Source organism: Marmota marmota, unplaced genomic scaffold (assembly GCF_001458135.2).
Source record: "Marmota marmota marmota unplaced genomic scaffold, marMar, whole genome shotgun sequence".
In the NCBI taxonomy this organism is placed as follows: Eukaryota; Metazoa; Chordata; class Mammalia; order Rodentia; family Sciuridae; genus Marmota; species Marmota marmota.
This window is the reverse complement of record NW_026000080.1, coordinates 289,867-305,077: the sequence shown is the minus strand read 5'-3', so window position 1 is coordinate 305,077 and position 15,211 is coordinate 289,867. Positions and strand designations below refer to the sequence as shown.

Here is a 15,211-nt window from a genome sequence, read left to right as displayed (position 1 = left end):
CAATAAAAAAAAAAAAAAAAAGAGTGACATACACAGCTCAGCTTGATCGGACCCCCAGCTGTCTCTCTGGTTTTAGCTCCTCCTACTCTTCTCTCTAATTATCCCATCCCAGCCTCTATGCTGGTCACTGATACAAACTGCCAGTCAGATTGTCAGGGCATTTGCATTTGCCGTTCTCTCAGTCCACAGCATTCTTCTCTAGGTAACCACCTGACTATTAAATCTCCTAAAGTCACCTTAGTGAAGCTCACAAAGATTACCATATATAACATTGTATATTCCTCCCTTGGCACTCTATATTCCTTTTCTTCTCTGCTTCACCTTTTTTTCTTTGCCTCTATCAGCTTTGGACACCTTATATTTTAAAAATACCTGTGTATTATTTTGTCTGCTCTAACTTCAATACTCAGAAAATAGTTGTTGAATAACTGAATGGATTTATTAAAAGGATAATATGACTTCGATATATAATAAAACTGGGCATAGTGGTACATTCCTACAATCCCAGCTACTCAGGAAGCTGAGGGAGGAAGATCACAAGTTCAAGGTTAGCCTCTGCAATTTAGTGAGACCCTGTCTCAAAATAAAAACGAACTGGGGATGGAGCTCAGTAGTAAAGAGCTCCTGGGTTCAATTATCAGTATCAAATGGATCCAAATATTAGAGCTGGCCTTTTTCATAGTATTACTTAAAAAGAGAAAGAAAGAAAAGAAAAAGAAAGAAAGAAAAAAGAATTTCAATGAAACCTTTTCCTATTAAGCAGGTATTTGTTCAAAGGAAGCAAAAAAATTAAGTCAATTCCGTGAAGCCAATACACTTTAGTCTTTTGTTCTTTAACTGCCTTCTAGAAATAGAATATTTTTTCCACATTTTGGTTATTCACAGAATGATAAATAGATTTGTTTCTGTAAATAAACACAAAAGTAGAAATAATATACATTAAAAGTTCTGGTACCTACTCCTGTCCCTATCAACTAATTTCATCCACTTCTCTTAACCTCCCAAATAGCCACTTTTACTAGTTTCTTAGGATCCTTCCAGAGTTCCTTCAAGAAAAACATAAGAAGTCCCCCTTTTCTTACACAAAATGTAGCATAAATATATGTATACATTGTGTTTTTTTTAACTTCATAATATATTCTGGAAATTTTTCCATATCAGTACTTTTAAAGTTTCTTGTTCTCTTTCTTTTTTCCTTTCTTTTAAATAGCTATTGCAGTAGGTGGAATAGTGTCCCCCAATGATGCTTGTATCTTCAAACTCATAACCTGTAAATGTCACCTTATATGGTAAAAGGAACTTTACAGATGTGATTTAAATTAAGAGTCTTGGGTTGAGAGAGTATTCAACAGGGATAATGTAATTACACAGGTCCTTATGAGGGAAAGAGGAGGTAGAAGAGATAAGAGCCAGAAAGTTATGTGTTGGCAGAAAGCAGAGGTTGGAGGGATGTGACCATGAGCCAAGGAATGCGGACAACCTTAGAAGCTAGAAAAGGCAAGGAACTGATTCTTCCCTACACCTCCAGGGGGAACACAGCAATGCCGACACCCACCGTTTAGCCCTATAAGATCCATTTCCAGCTCTGACATGTAAGATAACAAATTTGTGTTGTTTTAGGTCACTAGATCTGTGGTACTTTGTTATAGCAGCAAGAAGAAATTAATAAAGTCATATAATATTTTGATACTTGACTAGATCAAGGTTTATTTAACTACCTGTCCATAGATAGGTAATGGACTAAACCCAATCATCTGCAATAAACAGCCACATCTATCCCTATCTTGCATATGCTGATAATAGCTCTAGCGTAAATCCTCAGAAGATGGATTGCTGTTCATAGGGTTAGCAATCTCTAATTTGCTGAGTGCTGCCACCATCCTTCAGAGAGTTGGTAGCACTTTGTATTCCCCACAGCAATGTACGTGTGTTCAAAGAAACAAAACAAAACTAGCCCCATAACAGTGACTATGCATCTGCTCCTCAATTCCCAGATTATATTAGAAGGCCCTGCTCAGGAAGGACCTGGAGGGAAGAATAAAGTCAATTCAAACATGCAAATAAAAGTGACACCTCCACCAACAATCCATGTTTTAACCCCCTGTTGCCCCAACACCTACCTGTAAAGGAGTTGCACAAGTATAAACAGTGTTTTGTTGAACCGTCTGTAAATGTTTTATCAAATGATTAGGACCAATGGTCCAGCCAAGCTGGGAAAGAAAAAAATTAAAACAGGTTTCAAAAATTTGTCTAATAATGTGTATCAAATTTGAGACAGCAGTTAATGCAATTGTTAAATACAGGCAATTCAGAAATGTTCATGTTAAAGCCAGGCACAGTGGAACATGCCTATAATTCCCAGCAGCTCAGGAGGCTCCCAGCAGCTCAGGAGGCTAAAGCAGAAGGATGACAAGTTAAGGGCCAGCCTTAGCAACTTCCTGAGACCCTCTGCCCCCAGCTCCAAAATCGGGCTGGTGATGTAGCTCAGTGGTAGAGCATCCCTGAGTTCCATCCCTAGTATTGCATGTGTGTGCACACATACACACAGAATAAATTAAAAAGAAAAAAAAAGAAAGAAAGAAATGTTCACATTATGAAAGCAGGCCAGTATTCATACTTAAAATTTCAACACCATCCTTTTGGTGTGAGTTTCCAACTGGAGTCTCTAAGCAATGCCCTCTTCACTGAGCTCTGCCTTTGGAAGGTAAACAAAGCCTGCAATCATTATTAACCTTCCCTCCCTCTACTAATTTGTGTCTTCTGGTATTTCCAGTGGGAAAGCTTGTGTGAATTATAGATACATGTAACTCTGAAGGAGGGCCTAGAGGACTCTCACATCATCAAAATATCAAAGCCTTTGATTCTGGAGGCCTCCTTTTGATGCTCCCTGCATCTTGGCCATATTCAGTAGGGATGAGGCTGGAAGAGAACTGAGTTTCAATTGGATGCATTTATTTTTTAATAAACAGTATGGTGGTTAAGTACGTGGATTCTGAATTCAAGTCTGCCATGGCTTGAATTCATCAGCAGTATAATCTCAGGCAAGATATTTAACTTTTCTGTGTTTTATTTTATCATCTGTAAAACAGGGATAATAATTGTACCCATCTTATAATGTTATAAGAATGAAAAGAATTAGTACATGTAAAACACTTTAGAGTCTGGTACATGTAAATGCCAAAATATTCATCATTATTATTTTTCTTCTTTTATGCTGAACTTCCTTTGCAAAGAAAAAATAGCATCATTTGATCACTTATAAAATAAAAAATTACCTAATTTTTCTTATTTTTAAAGATGTTATTGGATCTCAATAAGAATGAAGCTCAAAGCCAGGTACAGTGGCGCCAGTCTATAATCCCAGGGGCTGTGGAGTCTAAGGCAGGAGGATGGCAAGTTCAAAGCCAGCCTCAGCCACTTATTGAAGCCCTAGGCTACTTAGTGAGACCCTGTCTCAAAATAAAACATAAAAAGGCCTGTGGATGTGCTCAGTGGCTAAGAACTCCTAGGTTCAATCCCTAGTACCAAAACAGAATGAAGTTCAACATGAAAGTTGAGTAAATCAATAAACAAAAGATGATTAAGTATAAAAACCTATGTAATGTGAATATATATACATTTAACACAAAAACTACTACAAAAAAATAAAATACATGCCTATTTTAATAAATTAAAAAAAATCTGGGGATGCTTGGCATCAAACCCAGGGCCTCTCACATGCTAAGCATGTGCTCTACCATGAGCTACATCCCTAAATTCTTATTCCTCTTACCTTCCAGCCGGTCACACTGAAAGTTTTCCCAGCACTTCCTATTGTGACTGTTCTTTCCCACATACCTGGAAACGTGGCTGGAAAAAAAAAAAAAAGTTGAAAAACTGCTTTCCAATCAATCTACATTTAGTAGGATCTAAAAACAAAGGTACACAAATTCAATGAAAACAAATATATTAATTACAGAGAAGTTAATATAATTATATCAATAGATTTTTTTCAGATAGTCCAAACTCAGCTGAAAATGTTGAAATGCTTTAGAATATACAATGTTGTACCAAAATAACATGTAAATAGATTTAATAATTTTAAGTGGCAAAATTATTCCCATGAGCAGGAGTGACAAGGATATCAGTAGGCAGCAATCCAGGCCAGGCCAAGTGGCAGCTGTCAGATGAATTGTGGCAACCAGTGCTCAGTGCTAGGGGTAGCTAGCTGTATGTCGAACACAATGATCCTTTGGCATGGTTTTAGTTGGGGTTGGGTCCTGATTACTGCACAGCCTCCCTTTATTCTGCTCATTTTCTGAGTTTGTTTCTCTAAGCTTCTCAGAACAATGACTCTTAAAACGTGACCCCACACCAGCAATACCAGCATCACTGTAAGAAAGGCAGTTTGTTTGGCTTCATTCCACACCACTGAATCAGACACTCTGAGGGCGGGCCTATTAATCTATGTGTATGTGATCTGCTTATGTCTCATAGATTGAAAAAAAAAAAACCTATCATATAATTTGCTCACTTAAAGTGTACAATTCAGTTGTTTTCAGTATACCTACAGAGTTGTGCAACCATCACTACAATCAATTTTAAAACATCTTTTCCACCTCAGAGGGAAAACTGAATTCTTTAGCTTCATCCTCTAATAACTCCAACGCCACCAACAACAGAAGCTGTACCTGAGTTTATCAAATACACACATTTTCTCTGAAAGGCACATGACAGCCTTTTTGTGCTTAGGAACACTAGCCAGCACTTTTGCACTATGCTTTTGGGCAATTTTAAACAGCAAAATCACCATGTAGGATGCTTCTTATAGATGAGCTAAAGCAAGAAGAGTATCACCTTGTTCAGCCTCGACTGGGAATGCATGTGTTGGGTGAGGCAAATTTCTGGTCCTTCTTTGAATGAAGTGCTGTGAGTATCAATTACGAGGTTGCAAATGTATTTTAGGGACTGGATAAATTTGCAAATAAAGAATTTATAATGAGAATCAACTGTGCAAAGGTTTTCAAGTTGATAAAATCTTTAAAAATCATTCATTCATTTATTCGTTCAGCCCTCAGATATGTATTAGCAATTAACCCCCACAGGGGCCCTCATGTGCACCTGACTCTTACCTTTACTTAAAAAAATCCAACCATGGAACCAATTCATCTGCCTTGTCATACATTTTGCAATAGTTCTCAAAGTATGCTAACTGACACCCTGGTGATCATGTCAATGTATAGGACTTTAAAAAAATCAATTTTGTTTTCTTCCACACAATTTTTTGAAGCTTTTGGCAATTGCTGCGATTTATCTGACAGTGAATGCTATGTGCTGTGGAATAAATGAATCTTGGTGAATGGATCTTAATGGCAAAATCAGAAAAACTCGAATGTGTCGGTTTCAATAGGTCTTTGTTACTGACAAGTAAGAATAGCACTGTGATTTTCATATTGATTTTTAATTGTCAGATTTCTGTCAGGAAGAATCACTTCTAATTTCAAGACAGAACTTCTCCTAATTTCATCATGTCACTATTTTATGATGCACAGAATGCTGTGGTTTCAAGGTGCTATCCGAGGAATGTTTTAGAACACATGATCTCTGCAGCCAAGTTTATACTCTTTATTCTCATATAAAAGTCCTTCAGGATGCCCTTCTTCCCTATCCTCTTTGGTGCCAGCCACTGTAGCACACCCTTATAAATCAAATCATTTATCTTTCTAAGTCTATATTGATCTTTTATGCCTCCCTGTCTAAGGATGTGCTCATTATCTGATAGGAATTTAGTTTTCATTTCTCATCTACTTCATTCCATCTTTTGCCTACTGCTTTTCTGATTCACTCCAGCAGTTGTGGTCTCCTCCCACCTTTACGTCTGTTTGGAATATATGTTAGAAACAGTCACAGCACGTGCCACGACTCGTTATATACACGTGCACTAATTTTTAAACTTAATTTATTTCTCTCACAGAATCTTTGAGTCTTCCTTTCCTTGTTCTTTTTCTATTTCCTATTCATTTATTCAACAACTACTTTCTCATGTCTACCACCTGCAAGATCCTATTCTGAAAAATGGAGATTGAGAAACCAATGTAAACAATAATCTCTACCATCTTGTAATTTACAAGTGACATACATAGATTCTGATTCTGATATTTACAATAAAGGGGGAAAAAGCAAAATAAGGCAGAAAATGGACAAAGCAAAGTCCAAGGAGAGAAGGGTCACTATCTTTAAATGTGTAGGTCATGAAAAGTGACATCAGAGCAAAGACCTGAAGGACGGAATAATTGGGAGAAAGTGTTTCCAGGCAAAGGAAGGGCAAGTGCAAACACTCAAAAATGTTGCAGCTTAGCTTACAAGTTTAGGCCCCAGAAAACACGGGCATTTGTGAGATGGCCCAGTAGTAATGGCAGCATCCCAGGCCAGGACAGAGAGGCAGTGACTTACTGTCCCATAATTCCTTCCTGTTGCCTTGGCATTTGGCAACTTGCACATCACTGAGTATAAGAACCATTCAGGAACAATTGTGCTCCTTCTGTCTAATGTACTGTGATACTGAGGAACAGCAGGATTCTTACTAAGAAGCCAAAGAGCACTACTCTGTTGTCTTCTCAGCTTTACATTGTGATGTGAAATCTCTTTCCCTAAGTTTAAGTTTGTACTGTTAGTCTGTCATGCTGTTCATTAATTCAGGAGAGAAGAGTCATTCAAATAGCTATTTTTAAGGGCTCAGGCAGATGTCCACTACAAGGTCTATTTTAAAGCTGGCATGGGATCCTTTCCCATCAGTTGCTCTATATGTGCCCAAACACATTTAGATTTGTGACTCTGTGTAATCATCAGTACCTATTTTTAAATGCTTATTTCCAGTATATACAAGCCATTCATAAACTTCATCACTGATGCAGAGTGTGTCATATTTGATGCAAAGGTCAGCAATTACTTGGAGTTCCTCTTTGGTGTACACCTACACATATTAAAGGAAAGAGCGCAGCCAATTATTATTCCACATGTGGGAAAACAACACGTCAAAGACTGAATAGAGTTGAGAGACTCGCTTACCTTGCCAATGGGGTTGTGTGGAGTATTTAGTATAATGGCTTTGGTTTTAGAATTAAATTTACTTTCCAATTCTTGAGGATCTAATGTCCAGTCAGAACTAGACCATTTTTTTCCATCAACAGGTTTCTAAGCATGAAGAATAAAGATGTGACTTAATGTAATGAATTCATTTTGCTGTCTTACAAATAAATATTCTAATAAGGAAAAAATTAGAGAAAGGCCTGGTCAAGATAACTGACTACATGACTAACAAAGAATATAAATAGAAATAACTGGGCTTTAGTTCTGCCTTGAGAGCTCAAGAGGACCAGAGTCTTATGTGCACACCTGTTAAAGGAAAAATGAACCTGTCAACATTAACAGCTGTTAACATGCCTGTTTTCTTCCCCAGGGACCAGCCATAACTAAGGTTAATGTGTGGTACTACAAGGCTAATGGAAATTCTGTGATTCCTCTTAGTGTATTAATTATTTGAAAAGACTTAGAAACTTCATAGTTCTTTTTGACAAAGTAATTGATATTTTCAAGAATTCTTAAAGCATATGAGCTGAATGGCAAACTTACAGATCGTAGGGGAATAAATACAGGTGTTGCTCCAGCCATTCTAACCATGGGCTCATAGCAGTCATAGAAAGGGATCGTTATTATGACCTGAAATAAAAGCAAATAAGAACACAACATACGAATCCTTAGTTCATGGTAAAAATATTGTGTACTATACTATATTCTAAGATGTAGCAGTGAAAAGGGTGGGATTTGCCTTTAGGAAACGAATGTGTAAGGGCAAAAGACTTTGATATAAACTCATTCATAGAGTCTAAGTTGCTGTCCTCAGTATTTCTGGGAAATCTATTCATGGGCTTGCAGTGGGGATAATTATGATGTATATAAAATTTACATGTACATAGGTAGATTTATCAGGGGAAAAGTACCATACCTTTTATTACATTTTTTAAAGGGATATTTATTCTAACAAAAACTGTTAAGAGTTTCTTTCTTTGTTAATTTTATTTTTTGGAATTGTGGATTGAAACAAGGGTGCTTACCCACTAAGCTATATACCCAGTCCTTTTTATATTTTTATTTTGAGACAGGGTCTCACTAAGTTACTGAGGGTCTTACAAAGTTGCTAAAACTGCCTTGAACTTGGGATCCTTCTGCCCATCTGCCAGAGTGCTGGGATTACAGACGGTGCCAAGAGTTTCTCTTTATATTTCAAGTTAAAAAATACAATCCAGAATATAATTGATAGATTAGATAGTGAAAAGATCATAAGGAAAGAGAACACTGCAATGCTGTCTGGCCTGGACTGTTAATTTACAAACATTACCTTGAGAATAAAGGTGTTCTTTCTTCTCAAAAGTATCTTGTAGCAAAGAGCAGATGCAGGGAGATCAGTCAGAATGCTATTGTTCCTGTCTGATACCCACAATTTCCATTCAGGGACACAGTATCTGGAGTCTTTTTCTACTAGTCCTTTAGAATATTCCTTACCCTCGGCTCCTATAAGCTTTCTCCCAGTCACTCCTGGCTGGGCTTCCAGGTTGAGTGGCCCACCTGCCAGCACCCCTAACTTTCTGACTTTCTATAAGGAGAATCTGAACACATAATTTATAACCATGATTACATTCAATTTTTCTTTTTACCTTTTTAAAACCCAGCTATATTTCATGAAAATTTCATCTTATTATAGTTTCCCTATTTAATATGTTGAATAAATTCAAATAATTGTTATCTTTGGAATAAAGAGTAAAAATATTTTTATGGATAAAAATGTAGACAAATTATTTTTGAAAAACCTGACAATAATGTATAATTTCATAAATCTATAACTTATCTCATTTAACTTTTTGCTGATTAAATGTAATGGTACCCAGTTGCTGTTTTAAATATGCACATTTTACTGTCTGTATTTCTTGTGTTGTGCGCCTTTCACATGGGAGTCATATATCCTAAAAGCCCCTTGGCACTAGTCAACTCAGGCTAAGTACAGCCTACCAAGTATAGTGGGATAAGCTTGGTGTCAGGAACAAAGGAGGAAAAAGAAATGGAGCAGGAATGAATCCTCCTCCAACTGGACAATAAACTCTTTGTCCATCCATGAGTTCTCAGGAACTAAGATGACCACTTGTGCAACCCTGGTGCGAAACTCAGTGCTCAATACAAGATGAGAGCTCCATGAAAGAAAATGAACCAGGAAGAAGGGAGGTAGAGTGGACAGGGTGCACCTCACGCCCTTTACCTTTCTGATAGACTAATTCTCTTTTTTGGAAAGTGCACATTGAGCACTCATTATCATGGGTGCTGGCAGCACAGCAATGGCCAAGTTCTCCCAGAACTTATATCCATTAAGAAAGACTTATAATGAATGAGAAGGCAAATCAATAAACGAGATAATTTTAGATAGCAATACACTATAAAGAAAATAAAATAGGTTAGTTTAACAGAGAAGGGCATAAATGTGGTTTCAAAATATTAAATAAAGTGATGAAGGAAGAAAGAGAGAAAAGAAGTCCCAGAGCTGACTTGTTTCTACTCCAACACAGTCAGAGTCTGAAAAAGCAACCAAGGATCAACAGCATCAAGACATGAGATGAGACTTTCCATTACATTATAGGTTAAAAGAGATTGTGTATATCATCAGCTGGCAGTCTGAAAGGGCGGGGAAACAGCTTAATGAGCATCTCCAATGAGCATCACCACAGAGGAGCCAATCAGCTAGATGTTGCTGGGGCCGCTGTGAGCCAATCATCAGCCGGCAGCTGGAAGTTTGCTGGCAGCTGGAAGTTTGCTGGGGCCCCTTCGGCTGTGGCTCTCAACAGTATATGAGAGTGTGACTGCGGTCCTCAACTTGTTTCTTTAAGTATCACATTGTCTGGCTTAGTGGAGAGAATTTCAGTTGCAAAATAACAATTCAAGATAGAGAGTGGTATCTTGTATAAAGGTGCTATGATGAAGAGCTATAAGAGTTCAAAGAAAGTTAACAATATAGAGCAGAATAAATATTCATACTTCAGACCAGCTTACGCAATGCTACTGTGGAGTGTTCTAGATCTTTATTACCCGGGTTGATGGCTTCTCCCTTTTGTCACTACTATGAATTATACATTCTCCACCACTGACTAACACAGCATTCCTCTTAATATTTTCAAATCTGTCTCCTCTACACATAGTGAATCCCTTTTAGGTAAAAACTGTCTTTTAAAATGTTCTTTCTCACAGTGCCTAACACACAGGAGATTCTCGGTAATTTCTGAATACATGAAAGAGGTCAAGAAACATGAAAGCAAGGAATATTAGAAGAACACCAGGGAGGCAGTGGGAGATGGCTATGACAGGTGGCCCCATGTTGATCTTGCATCATGGTACTAATGGCAGAAAGCACTAGAACATACTGATTTATTTATCTTCATACTGCACTGCGACCATGATTCTGAGCACAAAAAAGATGACCAAATACTTGCTGAATGAGTTCAGATTAAAGGTCATTTTTAACAATAAAAACAAAGGATTCTTTTCCCTCATCATTGCTAGCCTTTTCCACCCACTCTTATCTAAGTAGGTTATAAAAATAAGAAAAAAAAAAAAAACTAAAGCAATAAAATGGATGAATCTCTCAGATATAACTATAAACAAGAGAAGACAGACTGGAGTACATGCTGTATAATTCTATTTATGCTAAATAAAAGAGGAGCCAGAGTGAACCTGTTGTGATAGAAGATTCTCCAGGAGAATACAGACTAAGAAGGGGCAGGAAGAAGTTTCTGGGCTGCTGAGAATGCAGGTTATCTTTCTCTAGGTTGTAGTTATGGGGAAATTTATCCAGCTCCACATCCAGGATAACGTGAACTTCACTATGTGTGCATTAGACTTTAAAAGTAATTTAAAATAGAAGAGAATGCAGAGTAAGTAAAAGATTCAAAGGTGGGACAAAAGATAATGATTAATACAGTATTACAATGTTGATATACTTACTTCATCTCCTTCATCAATTAACCCTTGAATGGCATTAAAAAGAGACCCATATGCTCCTACTGTCACAAGGATTTCTTTATTTGGATTGATTTCTTTTTGATAAAACTTTTCATATAGGCAGGACAGAGCTTTCACAAGTGGCGGATGACCCTGTGAGATTACAAAATAAGAAAAAACCTTGAATTTGATTAAGGAACCTAATTACTTGTGGTAAAGACATGCACACTACTGTTGATGTGATAGCAAATGTTAGGAGGAAAACAGAGTATTACTCATATTGATTGTCAAGACAGCAGGAGTTGCCAGTCGAGGTGGCACACACCTATAATCCCAGCAGCTCAGGAGGCTGAGGCAGGAGAATTGGGAATTCAAAGCCAGCCTCAGCAACTTAGAAAGGTGCTAAGCAACTCAGTTGAGACCCTGCTCTAAATAAAATACAAAAGAGGGCTGGTGATGTGGCTCAGTGTTTAAGTGCCCCTGGGCTCAATCCCCAGTACCAAAAACCAAACCAAAACAAAAACCAAAACAGCAGGAGTTATCAATAATAACCACTTTCTTTCTTTTTGTGTGTGTGGTGCTGGGGATTGAACCCAGGACATGTGAGGCAAGCACTCTACCAACTGAGCTATATCCCCAGCCCTCCTCTTTCTTTTCTTTCTTTCCCTTCCTTATTGAACTCAGGGGCACTTAGCCACTGAGTCACATCCCAGTCCTTTTTTGTATTTTACTTAGAGACAGGGTCTTACCGAGTTGTTTAGTGCCTTGCTAAGTTGCTAAGGCTGGCTTTGAACTCACAACCCCCCTGCCTCAGCCTCCTGAGCTGCTGGGATCACAGGCATGCGCTACTTCACTTGGCAATAACCACTTTCATAAGCAAGAAAGAAAGGATTATAAATGTACAAAGTCTGAGGCATGTAGAAATACCCTTATTTAAAATTTTCTTTTTAATTAACGTGGTAATTATTATACACAATTACAAGGAACAGTGTGATAATTTGATACAAGTATACAATGTACAAAGATCAAAGGGTAATTAGCATTTCCATCTCCTTATCATTTTTTAAATATTTGAATCCCTTTTTTCATTCCTCATAAGGCACTTTTTAAATTGATGAATCTAGGTAAAAACCACACTTATTTATTTATTTATTTATTTTTTTTAAAACCACACTTATTGATCTTTTCAAAGAACCATCTTCCAGTTTAACTGATTTTCTCTACGGCTGTTCACCTCACCTCTAGATGTTCATCATGAAGTTGAATGTGGCTGGGGAGGAGGTATGAAGAGCAGGTCTGAGGAGGATCTACGGGGAGCAGGGATCCCACCCTCTCAACCCTGTGACATAGCTAGACGAGTAGAGACAAGACACAGAATGACTTCCTCCATAACTTGTCTTTCCCCATTTCTACACTGTCATAAAAGGCGAAAACAAATGTCCAGCTGTGTGACTCTACTGCTTTTAGCACAACAGATAAGAAGCTATAGTTCAGAGGTTCCTTTTAATCTAGAAAATGTGGAAATTCCAGGCATTTTACCACAGAAGAATGAAGAAAAGGGAGGATAGAGAGGAAGAAAGTAACCAATTAGAAATAGGATATTGAGGTCAAAGGTGAGGGTGCATGAATGTTAATGACATTAAAACACACACACACACACACACACACACTTCAAGGAAATATTCTCCCAGGCTGAGGTTGTGGCTCAGTGGTAGGGCACTTACCTCACATGTGTGAGGCACTGGGTTCACTTCTCAGCATCACATATAAATAAATGAATAAAAAAAAAATCCATCAACAACTAAAAAAAAAATATATATATATATATATATGAAATATATATATATGAAAATATATATATATATGAAATATTATATAAATATATATAAATATAAATATAAAATATATATATATGAAATAGTCTTCCTTCTGTTGTTGCCCTAATATACAGATTTGGAAAGTAGAAAAATAAAGGCCCAGACTAAAAGGACTTTCCTAGGAGATAAAGGCAAAGGGGAAAAGTATCTGTGGGCCCTGGTCTGGGACAGGGGATCCCAGAAAGCCAACAACACATACATGACAGAAGTCCACACACCTACGGCTCAATACAAAACATATGCCTTTAGGGTCCCGATGCACTTACAAAGCCCCGTGTGTACTGATTCAGGCTATTGATCAAAGCGACCTTTGATAGCTCTTCTTTTACATATGAAGGAGGGGAGATATCTGGAAGGCCTTGGCCAAGATTCACGACAGAGGGATCAGCAGCCAATTTGGTAAATTCAATCCTAAGATTAAAACAGTAAGACTTAAATTTAGACACTCAAATTGCAAGTTTCATACAACAATTTTATCACCCACAAACTGAGTTTACCTAATAAAATGTTGGCTGAATTAATGAACTTAATGTTCATTTACAGACCCCAACTCCATGATTCCCATATTTTAAATACACACATATAAACACAAATACGTGTGTGTGTGTGTGTGTGTGTGTGTGTAGGTGTTTCTTTCTTTCTTTTTTTTTTTTTTTTCCCTCAACCATTCCTAACTGCTGCTAGGTTATCAATTGTTAGCAAACAGAACTAATTCTGGGTGCAGTGTCACATGCCTGAAATTCCAGTAACTCAGGAGGCTGAGGCAGGAGCATCCAAGTTTGAGGCCAGCCTCAGCAACTTAGTGAATGAGACCCTATTTCAAAAGGGGAGGGGGGAGGGAGGGAGGGAGAGGGAGAGAGAGAGAATGAATAAGAAAAGTTCATGGTTTAGAAGGAAAGTTCGATGAGAGCATCCATTAAATTAGTTTTTTTTGGTGCCCTGTGCCTAGTGCCTAGCAGAGCTTGCTTCATTTGCTAGATGAACACATTAAGGCATGGATGGCTAACTTCCTTTCATTTCTATCTGATGAATGAATCAAATGAATGACTTCAATTTTCAACTATGGATGTAGGTAAAAATCCTCAAATAATTAAAAAAAAAAACCCTAGAAAATCTCATCAAATTACTATTGTTTATTCTAAGATACTCACCATACATTACGGTCAAGTCCTTCAATTCTTTTCGCATTTATGAATTTCAGAGACATTTTCTGAAAGGCATAAACATTGAAAGGATCTTTTACTTTTTTAATCAAAATTTGAGGTCAGTGAATCATGTGTTACTCTTCCTTTTCTGTATTGTCTCTGTGTTAATAGTACCACCACAGAGAGTTCTAGAACACAACCCAAGATGCTGAACATTTCTTCTCCTACCTACATTCTAGAGTGCTTTTAGTACCTACAATCATCCTACTCTAAAGAGAAAATATCATCCTAGTCTAAAAAGTTAATCACTTTAAAGGCCTGAAATGCATTAAAGAGAACAATACTTCTTAAAAAAAAAAAGAGAGTTTAGCTGGGCACAGTGGCACATACCTATCATCCCAGTGACTCAGAAAGTTGAGTATCACAAGTTTAAGGACAGCCTTAGCAACTTACTAAGGCCCTAAGCAACTTAGCAAGACCCTGTCTCAAAATAAAAAAATAAAATGGCTGGGAATGTATCTCAGTGGTAAATTGTTCCTGGGTTAAATCCTTAGCAGTAAAAAACAAAAACAAAAACCAACCCATTTAAAAAGTCATCAGATTGTTTTTCATAGGATACACCAAGAGTTCCACAAGACAGGAACTGTTTGTCATCCAGGAAGCACTCAACAAGTGGTCTCAAACTACTCAATAAAGGCTTCCAACTTAATAACAGTTAACATTAAGTACTGCATGTGCACCAGGCACAGATCTCATGCTTCACATAATTATCTTGGTTAATATTCACATCTGCCCTTTCATTATGAGCACATTTACATATGAGGAGCAGGAGGCACAGGGAGGATAAAGTTCACACAACTTTTCACATCTGCCCAAGCCAGAAGCAGTAACATTCACATTCAAATAGTTCAGCCCAGGATTTGAACCCATGCCCTGACTCCAGTTCTGTACTCAGAACTGTCAACTTCTACCTCTCTTTTACATAAGAACGCCTAAAAATATTATTGGGATGCTGTTGCCTCTTAAAAGTATATTGGTAATTTAGTTCAGGTCTACTCATGCCAAGTGAGCTAAAGCTATGGTAGAAAAATATTAGGAATTATAATTATCATACAGCATGCCTTTTTTAGTTCTTTAAATTCTAAAATTAAGTTTATGCTATCTCTCAAA

The 15,211-nt window shown here is 37.4% G+C and overlaps 1 protein-coding gene across 9 annotated transcripts in view; it reads right to left on the bottom strand.

Annotated features, from left to right (window-relative positions):
- Positions 1-15,211, bottom strand: part of Kyat3 (kynurenine aminotransferase 3) — a 50,311-nt gene that overhangs the window by 17,329 nt on the left and 17,771 nt on the right. For 7 of the 9 annotated variants that reach the window (XM_015504719.2, XM_015504718.2, XM_048814963.1 and 4 more), the window contains 8 exons: positions 14,048-14,106; positions 13,163-13,307; positions 11,023-11,172; positions 7,612-7,698; positions 7,048-7,173; positions 6,832-6,952; positions 3,773-3,849; positions 2,121-2,210 (listed from right to left, as the gene is read on the bottom strand). In XM_015504719.2, coding sequence (XP_015360205.1) covers positions 2,121-2,210; positions 3,773-3,849; positions 6,832-6,952; positions 7,048-7,173; positions 7,612-7,698; positions 11,023-11,172; positions 13,163-13,307; positions 14,048-14,106 — 855 coding nt within the window. Of the gene's footprint in view, positions 1-2,120; positions 2,211-3,772; positions 3,850-6,831; positions 6,953-7,047; positions 7,174-7,611; positions 7,699-11,022; positions 11,173-13,162; positions 13,308-14,047; positions 14,107-15,211 lie in introns of those variants that run through there. The other 2 variants (XM_048814964.1, XM_048814965.1) reach the window with 2 other exon arrangements.